Source organism: Melanotaenia boesemani, chromosome 3, assembly GCF_017639745.1.
Source record: "Melanotaenia boesemani isolate fMelBoe1 chromosome 3, fMelBoe1.pri, whole genome shotgun sequence".
Classification (NCBI taxonomy): Eukaryota; Metazoa; Chordata; class Actinopteri; order Atheriniformes; family Melanotaeniidae; genus Melanotaenia; species Melanotaenia boesemani.
The window spans coordinates 23,131,697-23,144,290 of record NC_055684.1 but is presented as its reverse complement, the minus strand read 5'-3'; the positions used below and the strand labels follow the sequence as shown (position 1 = coordinate 23,144,290).

General features: G+C 36.8%; 1 protein-coding gene across 2 annotated transcripts in view; it reads right to left on the bottom strand.

Moving 5' to 3' along the window:
* The window catches only part of ppp1r16b (protein phosphatase 1, regulatory subunit 16B), a 93,108-nt gene that overhangs the window by 54,125 nt on the left and 26,389 nt on the right, over window positions 1-12,594 (bottom strand). For both annotated transcript variants that reach the window (XM_041981181.1, XM_041981182.1), the window contains exon 2: window positions 3,782-4,187. In XM_041981181.1, the coding sequence (XP_041837115.1) occupies window positions 3,782-4,049 (268 nt within the window). In that variant the 5' untranslated portion in view covers window positions 4,050-4,187. The remainder of the gene's footprint in view (window positions 1-3,781; window positions 4,188-12,594) is intronic.

The window sequence follows — 12,594 nt, the reverse complement described above, 5'->3', positions numbered from 1 at the left end:
GTATGGTGGCACCCGGAGGGCAAAGAAATGTCCTCAACCTTTGAATGAATCCCTTCCTGTCCCATCATCTTCTTCTTTGTACTATTCCTTTCTTTCATTCTCCTAAATCTAAACCTTTTGTGTTTTTCTAGCTACCCTAAAAGCACCGAGCCAAGTCAAACTAAAAAAGGTTTATGAGCATGTAAAAGAAAATATAGACATGATTTCCTTCTCTTGCTGTTACAAACTTGCAAAGATATCATAGTCATAAACCTCCACTCAAGTACACAATTTATTACTGCAATTTCACTACATGTGAATTTTCATCGCTTCCAGAAAGAAAGTTATTATGACAGAAACACTGAAGTTAAGAAAAGAATGAAGATGCACGCTTAAGTATTACGTCTGCGCAGATCTCACTCTCAATACAACTCTTGTATTTTAAACATAAACTAGACAGAAAACAGCAAGTCCCTCCATTTATAAAGCATTCACGGCAATTATCAGTCATATCTGACAGCATGTCATGTTCTTGTACACAAACAGAGAGAAAACAGAGCAGGTAAATAATCACAGGAAGCAATGTGTGTGTACTCTAAGAAATCAGGGATTACATGGGAGCCAATCCAGCTTTTCATCTTATTACAGCCCCAGTACATTGAGACTCAGGTCAAAGTCCACCTCAGCTTCTGTTTTTGTTTTTACTTCTGCCTACCTTCCCTACCCTACTTGAAAAGAGGGAAAAAAAAGAAAAAACTTTTCTATCATGAGCCACATCCACTAATTTCACTTTCTCTTTTCTTTTTTCTTTTTTTGTCTGTTTTTTAGCCTACTTAAAAAGACTGAACAAGAGACTCCACAATACTATCATGTAAACATTTCTGCAAACGAAGACAAAACCTCCTGTGCAATGTGACGAAGCAGCATAGCGTGTGGAGCCATGATGCCTGACTGAGCATTTAGGGACCTGGGGGAATGAGAGAGAAGATTATCAGGCTTCTGAGCCAGCCAGCTGCCACTGGAGCTGTGTGGGCAACACTACATCCTGTCTCCCTTTTCTTTTTATCTCTCTGCCTCTTTCATGGTTACCCTCATTAAACAGCAGTGATAGCAGACGTTTCTTCGCGCAGACACTGCCAGCAGTAAGGAGCACTGACAAAGCTTCTGCACATCAGACATGCTTCACACAAAGCAAAGAAATCTGCTCTTAATGTGCCCAGTGTTGTGAATTGATAGTCTGGGCTGTACATTTAGTATGAAAATGACAAAGTGTGAACACACTCATAGTAACAAAGCACTTGATCATGCTTTATTATTTACATGACTGGTCTTCACAAACGAGGGTTAAATCTACCAGTTACAGATCAACTCTTTTTTCCCCCGTAGGTAACTGAAACTATGGTCTGCATCGCTATTTTTAATTTGAATTGTTATACAATTTAGGGAAAGAGTAGCTATAAAGATTGTATTTTAACTGTTGTTCAGACAGTTAAGACAAAAGCAAATACCAACCTTGTGGATGAGTTACATGAAACCTCGTGTAGCTCATGAACATTGCTAAATTTATCTAAATGTATTCTCAGAGCACCTTTATGTCTGTATAAGTATTCATGGGAATCTGTCTGAACACATCAAAAGATGTCTGTCTTTTAAAAACTGGGTAACAGAATGCAAAAGATGCCCTATGACAGAGACTAAACCTGAGTTCAAGAATTGACAAAGAACTGATGACCATACCATCTTTAATGTAGATATCAATAAAATCTTTTCATTTCTCACCCTAATGTTAGTATCACTGGGTTTTCTAAGTAAAAATGTTGTAGAACTTACAAATAATGTAAACATACGGTTAGACATGAGTGACAGCGAGCTCAATCCAGGAAAGAGGTTGGTTTTAATTAAATTGCTAGCTGGGACGCACCGATTAAGTCAATAAATTCAATATCAATTATGCTGAAAAATGACCAGATCCTGACAATTTTTGATAATGAATTCTTAAACTTTTCCAAGTGAGTAATTTCATGGCCTGATTTGCATGTCATTGGGAAGTACAGGGATTATATGAAGGCAAATCTGTACTTATTTGAATCCTTAATGCTGTTGTACACCAAGCTGACAATCAGCTGATTGGAAATGTCTGGAATGCTGTGAATGTCTGTCTCCTCTGATGTTTCATTCTGTGGTTTTTTTTGTTGTTGTTGTTTTTTGTTTGTTTTTGTTGTTTTGTTTTTTGTTTTTTTGAGCCAGCTAAAAAGCTGAATTAAGATCTGGTCTTTCAGTCTTTCAGCTGTAACTGGAGAATTCACAGTTAAGAACAGTTTCTGCTTGAGTTTGTCTCTGACTCTTCAAACCAAGTTCTCACTTAGCTTATCCTTCAACTAAACACAAGCTTCTATAGTGGGTGAACAACGGTTCTGCAATGATACGTAACCGCTGCTTTGCTTACATTTTTTTTCTATGCGATCATTAGGTTTCCCTTGTTGAATAGACAAGATGCTCTCACACTTTCTAAAGAAAATGAAGAGTTGTTTTTTTCTGCAGGCCTAGATGATATTTGCAGTGCGTTTGCATGCTCTTTATTTTATAGAGAACTGGCAACACCAGTAGATCTGGCAGGGGGACTCTTGATATCATTTTCGTGTATTAGAGCCCTTACATGTACAATATTATGTTTTTGTGTAGATTAAGTCTGAGGACACACGACAGGAGTGTTAAATTTTGAGACACAAAATGGGTACTGCAGATTTTGATGCCTTTTTACCAGCCTGGACAGACAAGCTTCTGCTCTCCACAAAGGTATGTGACCTCCACAGAATAGACACAATATAGAGAACCGACGATTAGTCTTAAGTAGTTAATTGACCTTGTATATTTGTGTTGATACTAATTCTTGGAAAATGAATAGGTGTTTCTTCCTGGATGCCTTGTGGTTCTTTAGAACAAACAAAAGACCTACATGATCACACACAACTGTCTCTCTAAGCCCAAATGACTTCATGTAAATTACATCCAGCACAGCAACGTACAACAATAACCTTTAAACAATTTATTACACAACCAGAGTCAGCAACAGCAATGTCAAAGGTTATGCTGCACACACCAGCTCATAGACCATGTCCACATATTAGCGCATGTGTTTAAACATCAGTCTCCTCTGTCCTGCAATAATCCTGTGAAACTATTGTGGTTTTCCTTTCTGTGCGTACAGCTTTCAGAATGAAAGTAAATTAGTTTTTTTGCTGTGATAATAAAGTTCACTACAACTTCATGTTAAATAATCAGATGCTACATCTATAAGATAGTAGTGTGTTAACATTCTAGCATCACAGACACTGCCACAGCCTCATGCGGCTGCCTGTATTTCAGGAAAACAATTATCTCAAAACAGGGAGGGGGGCCATCGGCCATAGAAATTTTTAATTAAAAGACTGGCAGAGTTTCATCTCACTGTGACAGCTTCATTATTTCCCAATGATACAACGGTCTAGTAGCAGAACAAATTCAGTTAGCAAGGAGTGACTTCTACGAGCTGTTCAAGTGGGCAGGCTAAGCTAATCATTTATCTGACCTTAGCATTTTGATATCTGGCAGTAGAAGTGAGGTGAGGTTAAATTTGGTGTAATTATTCATATGTGGCATCACAGCTTTCGTTTTGGCTTTGGCCTTAAGAACATATCACAAGAACACATTTATAATGTCCAGCTCTAAGAACAAATCCCTTTTGTTTCCTTTTCTTCTTTGTCTAAAATGGTGTGTGCATTTGTGTTCATTTATGTATATGTTGTAACATAAAATCCCTTACCTTCATCAGGATCATTCCTGGCTGATGCCTCTAGAAGAGCCACACTGGCAGCAAATGACACATGCCTCTTGGACTCTGACTGCTGGAAATTGTTGGCATTGCGTCCCTTCTTGTCAGCCTTTCGTTTCTTGTTCTGCATCTCCTTCTCATATACAGCCCATCTCTTCAGCTGCTGGGTACGGCGCTTCTGCGCCGCCCGCAGCCTCTCCAGACTGGGCACCTTGTCCAGCTGCTGCAGCTCTTGGATTAGCTCCAGGTGGTTGGCCATGGTGGCAAGAGGGATGGACAGCAGTTGTGGGTGATGGAGGAGGGGTGAGACGGTGGACAGTTCTAGCGAGGGATGCACCTACGGCTGTGGCCTCCTCCCACTATCCTCATCATCATCCTTTCAGCAGCAGTGATCAGCCTGAGAGAGCAGACGGAGAAAGAAGCTAAGCCACAAACTTTGATGATAAAATATGGTAAATACGCTACCGTTCAAAAGTTTGGGGTCACTTTGCCATGGGATTCAATAGGGAAGTGACCCCAAACTTTTGAACGGTAGTGTATGTCAGTAAATAAAATATAAAAGTTGGAAGTAATACTTTTTTTTATTAAAACTGTGAAACCAAGTCTCCTTTCAACCGCTAACATTTTAAACTGAATACTGGTCTGAAGCAACACAGGAAAGTGCAGGGTTGTTTTTTAGTGCTCCATTTAGAGCCAGATTCAAGAGCTGGACAATTCCTTTTGCAGCTGTCTGACTCTTTTCTTAAGTCTGTTGTAATAAAGAACAACATCAGGCCGAAACAAAAACCAAAGAAACTTCTCATTCTCAGAACTGTTCAGTTTTCTTCCATCATGATTGTCACTGTCAAAACATAAATAATTCTAGGTTTAAAGACTGAGGACAAACATTTTCCACAAGCATGAAGTTAAATCTTTAAATGATTGAGCACAGGTTTTGTCTCAATTTTCTGCTTGCTTTGTACACTGGTACAGATCTCTACCTTCCATCCTCCTTCAAGGTTAACCACTTCCTAAATGCTGCATGTATGAGAAACTGACAAAGGGGAAAAACAGAGCTAAGCCAGTGAGTCGAAGGTGTCAGCATTTTTATGTCAGCGGTGCATTTTCTCTCTCTGTCAACATGAACAAAAGTTGGAGGGTTTTTTCCCGCTCTTTGACAAATGAAAACATCACCCCGAGCCAAATTCTGTTGCTAACATTTCGGGAAAAGGTGACTCCTGTATGTGCAGGACCATAAACATCTGAAACCAAGTTAACACAATACAAACAAAGTAATAAGGTAAATACTTAGTCATAACCACTTCCTTTGAGCATGTTTTAAAAATTTTAAATTAATCAATCACACAAACACATACACAAATATTAAACAAATTTATTTGAAATTAGCATTCTTTGTTATGTATAAAAAATGTTCTCACTATTGCACAAAAACTAGTAATAATTTCCTCACGTTTGCACCTTACACTAATGAGCCTGTGCTGCCCTGCAGCATCATCTGATGAAATATTCTACAAAGAAGTGATGTCTCCTCCAGTCTGCCATCAGTCTCACGCTACATTTCCGTTGCAACTTGTACCCAACTTCTAAAATCATGGACAGGAAACAAGCCATATAATCACTTCCTACTGCGCCACTTTCAGTCAGTTTAGCAGTGCAGCACGTGTGTCATTGTGTGCAAATTGTCCGTTTTGTTTTCAACTTGAAGCCAGAAAAAGCTAAACAAAAGGTGTTCCCAAGCACAAGACTCTTAAGTGTGCAGATGCATAAAGTAAAAGTAAAAGAAAACTTAATTTGGTTGAGACATTGCGAGTCATAAATGAAAAACATGCTGTTGATGCCTTTAAATGCAACAGTTTGTAAAGTCTGGGTCACGAGCCAAAGGTCAATCACAAGAGGATTAGCAGATTAAACTATTTTGCTGGAATTTTAAACTTAAACCATCAGCTTCTTTTTTTATTTTTATTTTTTTATTTCATGGTAAACAGACAACAGATGCAGATGTACTGACATTTGTCTTGGTTTTATTTGTTGGTTTGTGGGACTGTTTTTTTTTTCCGTGATAGGAAATTATTTTCCACTTGCAACTAAAAAAGGAAGTAGTGACAGGAAAGGTAAAAACTGTACACAAAATGCAATCAGCAAATAACCCCAGTTTGTCTGCTGATTGCTCTTCTTCAGCTTTATGTGTTTTCCAAATGGCAATCAGAAACTTTACAGGAAATGTTTTATGACTTGCAGACTGAAGCAAAATCAATCAATCAAGTTTAAACAGAATATTTTCTATTGCCGTGACTTTACTCTGACTAGAAAATCAAATAAAGTATCCACCTGAAAACACTTCGCAAAGAGAAAGATGGGTTGCACTGAAAGGATACAGTGATGTTGGCCAATTAGCAACATAATAAAATCCAGCCAACAGTACCCTACAAAAAATGTTATGATAGAGCCACCATTAACATGTTACATCACCTTTCCTTTTCATTTTTAACAGTTTTTCATATTTTGGGAATTAATTGTTGCAGTTTTGCAAGAGAACCTGTGTTCATTCTTGCTGAATCCAAGAGTTCAGTTGCTCAGCAGACTGTGGTCGTCATTATCTGGTCCTTCTCTTTATGAAGCACCATGCATTTTCAATAAGAGACAGATCTGGACTGCAGGCTTGCCAGTCAGTCACACACACTCTGTGTGTATCACGCCACACTGTTGTGAGTTATACAAAATGAGGTATAACACTGCCCTTCTGGAATAACCACAGACTTTCTGCGAGTAAATATTATCTTGATGGAAGGATATGTCTATCTGAAACTCTAATGTGTCTCTGCATGGGGCCCTCAAACATATGCAACTCATTCATGCTATGCTCTGAAATGCATCCCGTTTTCCATCTTCGTGTCTCTGGCACATAGAAGTAGATGTTTGTTTATTCGGTTTATTTTTCAAAAGCAGTTAAAAGTGGACCCATCTGTCCATAAAATTGAGAAAATATTTTTTCCTGTAGGGGAATCATGAAACATTTTAAATAATAAAAATTGGGAAAACATGTCCTTTGTCTTTTTTTGCGCAGTGTTTTCATGTGGCTTTCTTCTTGTGTTACAAAGATTAAGGTTATATTTCTGAAAGCGGCAGCGGAGCATGTAAATAAAAAAACTGGTCTTCAAAGGTATTTCCAATATCATGTTAGATGCCAATGATATACCCAATTCTGACACCCTAACCTGTCATCAATTAATCTGTTGATAGCAGAATCTCACTTATAATATAATCTATAAACTTTTTGTCTTTAGTGGTTTTCTTCCAAAAACCTTACTATGTGCTTTTCTGGCATTTGATTCTAGATTTGTTAGTGTTTCTAATCACAGTGAAGTCAGGCAATGAAAAATCTTTGTTCTTGGGTCTGTTAAATAAAGATTCAAATTAATTAATAAATCAAACATATAAGTTTTAAGTGCATATTATAAATATGCTCAGATTTTCTGGAAACAGTATTTGTAATAATATTACAATGCAGTGCTCACTATCCCCAGAATGCTAAGATCGCAACAACACTCATAAATACATTTCATTTCATTTCATTTCATGTGTTGCTGACACACTGCTCCTTCTGACAAAAAACACACCCATTCAATAACATGAAACACAACCCAGAGCTCATCTTAATGCTCTAAAACAAGGCTAAAACAGACTAAGTGCTGGGAAAAAAGGCTACTTGGAGAATGTGCACAGACGGTTCGAAAAACACGTAGCGCCTTTGCCGAGATTTACCTTTGGGATCTTATTATCAATCTTAAAAAAATCACACAATCTGCAGACTTAATTGTTTTGCTCATATTTTGCATTGCAGTTGGTTATGAGTAACATTTGCATAGCAATAAAGTTTTAACTGCTCATTTTATCAGTGAAATTAAGCGTGGCTCCAGCTGAACTGCAGCCAAAAAGTCAGCCAACCTTCTCTAGTTTAAAGGACTTTAGAGGCAGAACTGATGAGATATTAAATGTTCCTCAGAAACAAACTTGCACGTTAAAAAAGTACAATTTGATTAAATTGAAAAGAAGTTTGGGATCCTCTGAAATGTGTTAAATAAAATTGGATATGTTAAGGAAAGGGATGCTCAACAATGGTCTCCATTTATAAAAGGGGCTTAGACTGTGGGGTTTTCTCTATGTACTGTACATTAAATAAGCATGCATTTGAATCAATCTTCACCTTTATGAATACAAATTTCTAAACACAGTGAGGAATAGGTATCAGAGAAATTACTAGGAGCTTCACAGCAAAACAAATCCATGAAAATGCAGACTAATAAATCAAGTATGATCCTAGACTGCTGACATCTATAAAACACTTTACATAAGCCATGTTTTATACTTTTTATTTTTATAAGGTCAAAGTTTTCTCTGGTGCACCATGAAAGTGCAAATACAGACACTGCATACACCTCCTCTGTGAGATTTGAGTGTAGCAGCCAAAGTGAATTAACTTCAGACAGGATATGTGACAAACAAGGAACATCCAGTGTTTTCTTTAGCTGCCTTTGATGGTCAATGGCATTAGTGCTGGGAATATGAAACCCAGGAGCTATCGCTGATCAAATCAGAGGAATCAGAGCAGAGGTAATGATATTACTCACAGGCACACAAATCACAAACACACACACATATACACACAAGTAAAGCAAGAGACAGAAAAGCAACAAATGACACAAAGACCCACACAAACAACGTCTTCATTAATCAGCTCTTCATTAAACAACTTCATTAATCAGAGACTGAAATTAAAAAATAATTTGCCAGCCAACTTCGAAAACATGATGCATAAAGACTAGACTCCCATAAAGACTGACACAGAATTAATAGAACAAATGAGGAGACATTTCTGCTAAGAATGATGTTTGAATATAACTTTCAATGAAGTCAAAATAATGAATTAATAAGAAATGTTGCACAGAAATTTAACAACAAATAAAAGTTACTTAAAGTCTGACTTTCCAGCCGTCAAATCCCTGAAAGACCCACTGACTTTCTGTAACTGTACAGAGAATTTCAAAGTAAGTAGAAAAAGGATTTATTTTATATGCTGCAGGACGGCTCAACAACATGAGAATGAGAAACATTTAGCAGCTCCTCTGCGTGTTTTTCTGGTTGATAGTTGCCTTTAAGGGTGTTAGCTAATGAAGGTTAAAGTTCTTTTAATGTTTTCAGTGATGTGTTTGCTAATTTATTATTAGTTTAATTAAAAACAAGACATACTTGCCATTTAAAGGCTACAAAATTTGAAAATTTGTAGCTAGCTTTATCTTATAATGAAATAAATCTCTTACTTTGTAATTTTAGGTTGAAGGTTAGAAAAAACTACACATTGTTTCTGCTTGTGCTAGATCAAATTGTAAAATTCTATTTTTTTATAGGACTCCTGTATTAAACTTGCAAAAAGTCGATATTCAAAAACCAAAAATGAACAGAATTTTTATCATGGGAAACAGATTTGATGTGAAACTTCTGAGAACAAACTAGGAAAAAAGTTATATACATCAATATATTAAATAATATTTGCTCCTCCACTTTGTTTTCCTTGCAGATTACTGACCGCATATGTAGGCATTAATAAGTAAAAAATAAATAAATAAATAAAAACTTTTGCTTAATTCACTTGCTGATACAGCCTTGATGCTTTGCGATTGAAGAGTAAAATTACATCAGCACAGCCTTTGTATTTGTTAAAGATGATAGAGAATAAATCATTTGTAGCCTCGAGGTGAGGTTGTCTCACCCGTTAGCTCTTAAGCAGCGCTGAAACAGCAGATAATGCAAAGACTTGTACTTGATCTGATGTCCTGGCAGGAGGCAAAGCCAACATTTCTGATATTATGTAAAACACGGGGAGCTGTAGGTTACTGTAAGCCCTGCAGTGATATCACAGCCAGTACCCAGAGCCAAGGCAGCAAATCACAGATTGACCTCAATCAGCTCCCTGGCTACAGATATGAATGGTTGGACTGTGCTCACACTATGTGTTTTACATTCTTACATAAAACACAAAACCTAAATTTTGTGCTGATTATCTGATAAACCAGGTCAAGCTGCTACTATCAGAAAACTATTTATGTCCAAATACATATTCAAAAACAGAAAATCAGATACTAGGGATTTTTATTCATGCGTTCAGAAACTGGTGGCGTCCTACGCAAAACTCTGCTTTGGCTGTGACTAGGTCACCAGAAAGCAAACACAGACAAACACCTCTGAATAATATATATGTGATCTGGACTTTAGAACAGCGATCTATGCTGAAAAAGAGACGACAGACACAACATCTTTTCCAAGCTGTCTCCTTTACCTCAACCTATAATTAACCTGCTTTGAAGTCTGACAGCTAAATGATCAAAACATTTAGAAGAGGCAGAGACAGGACCTCTAACATAATATGCCACAAAACAGGCCACATTTTCCCAAAAAAAAAGTTATCTTGCATGCTAGGAGCCATTTACTGTAGCTCATTGGGCTGATTTTAAGACTAAAGTGGAGAAAATAGGGCAGATTAGAGGCAGTAGCACTGAACATTTGCATCATTGTGATCCATTTTGATCTGACTGGTAATTATAACATCTGTTTTTAAGTTAGTACGCTTACCTACACTTGAAAATATGTTTAAGTTTGGCAAAATCGATGGTTAAAATATTTAAACTGGAAATGAATGCTTAGAACAAACAAGTGTGTGTCCATGTGTGTGTATGAAGCATTGCTGACATCAGCTTTTAATCATTAATATCATCCCAAAGCAGCTGGATTGAGGTCATTCAGGGCTTTACATTATCATCATAAAGGTGATTTGACAGAGAGGGACATATATTAGGGACATATAGATAACTGGCAGTGCACAAAAGCAATACACAGCCGTCAATACGACACATCCAAACTTATTTTCAGTTATAACTGTCCTGCTGGACTTTTGCAGCATTTTATATCAGCATTACTGCATTATCTTCCAAATATGCTCGTCTGCTGCAAAGAAAAATACTCATTTTGTCATTCAGTTTCATTGAATAGACTTTTCCAATTTTAGATGTGCCTGCCAGCAACAAAAGAGCTAAAGAGAGTCAATGGTAAAGCCAAACCAATATGTAGGTTGAATGACACAATCAGCCAATACTGATGTTTTATAGATTTATTGGCAGACAAAAAGCAGTACAGGTCAACCAACAGCAAAGAGTTTGTTTCAATTAATTTGAAAATAAATAAATAAATTATGCTAAAATTATGCTTAAACATAAGAGTTATACCTTGCAAGAGTTACCTGCATGCAAACTGGTATTGATTAAAGAAGAATGTGTGTTTATTTCTAATATTAAGCTTAAGGTCAAGCACTCAGAGCAGTTAAAGTCCAGTATGAAAAGAAAAAAAAAAACATTAAAAAGAATTAAGTTAAAACAAACCGGCTTAACAGAGATTGCTCCTCACTATGATAATGGTTTGTTTTCATATTTTTCCTTTTTTCTGTTGTTAGTTCTTGTAATGTAATTGTGGGTGGTATAAATGACTGCAGCTGTGGTGTAACTGTAGAGCAAAAAGGGATGCAGCTCTGGCCTTGTTGGAAAACCAAGCTTATAAGCAAGTATTTCAAGCTTATTTTTCTTTACTGGTGTAAAATGATAATTGGATCAAGCACTGCTACAGGCTTCCAAGGGCTGGTTAGTTTTTTTCTTGTCTCTATGAGGTCTTTTATCTCTGAACTTACAGAGATGATCTCTTCTCTTACATTTCTTCCATTCAGCTGTGTTTGCTCTGTTTTTGACTCTGAGACCATGAGATAAAACAGATTTCTTTTTCTCTTCTTCACTGTGCAGCATAAATTTCATGTTAAATTTCAACCAGCCCTTCTGAACTAAATTCATTGCTTAGAAATTCTGGTTTATTTGGGGAGGTGTGTATACCCAACCAAACTGATGCACATCAAAGAAACGAAATCTAATTCACCTAAAATCGAAAGTCTTTGTTCACTTCAAGCAAACCAAACGCAGGAATACATGGCGGAAATAGAAGTTGCCCTTCATTTATCAACACATGAGCATGTTGTTTGTTGTTTATGTCGTCCTCTTCTTGTGTAAATCTTGATGCAGTGCCACCTCAGGTAAGGAGGGGAAAATATATCCTAAAGGTTCAGTTCATTTCTAAGTGCAGTGTGAAAGCAAACTTAAAAGCAAATGAACTTGACCTTTAACAGTTTCAAATTCAATATTTTTGTGCTTTTATTTATGGCTTATCATGTATATGTCAGTATGTTCCCTCCATCAATATTCAGACTATTTTGTATGTATAGTTATGGTGTCTTTTGGAGTCTATTTATTAAACAATTAAAGACTGTTTGGTGACTCGTCTTGTACCAGTTCTGAATCTAATGAAATTCTGTCTGGAAATTCAAATATCAGCAGTGCCATGCAGAACAATGGGTGGAGACTGTTCAGGTCAGTAGAGCTGACCCATAAGAGGAGACTATATCTTTCTGGTAGGTGGAGGTATATTTCCAGCTTCTGCTTTTACAAAGAAAATATAAATATTCAGAATATCATAAAGACTTTTATGGAAGGATGTTTTGATTATTGGTAGTGACAGAAACCACCATCTTGATTTGGGATTAAAACTTTAACCTCTGACCTTAGGACTTAGGAAACAATGAAAGCACAAAATCCAGCTTAAATTAATCTCTCTGATTGCATTTCTATTAACCCTCTATGGCTGTATTCAGTGAAGCATACAGTGTTTCCTGATGCTGTTGGTGCAATATAAATGTCCTCATCTGGTTAAACACA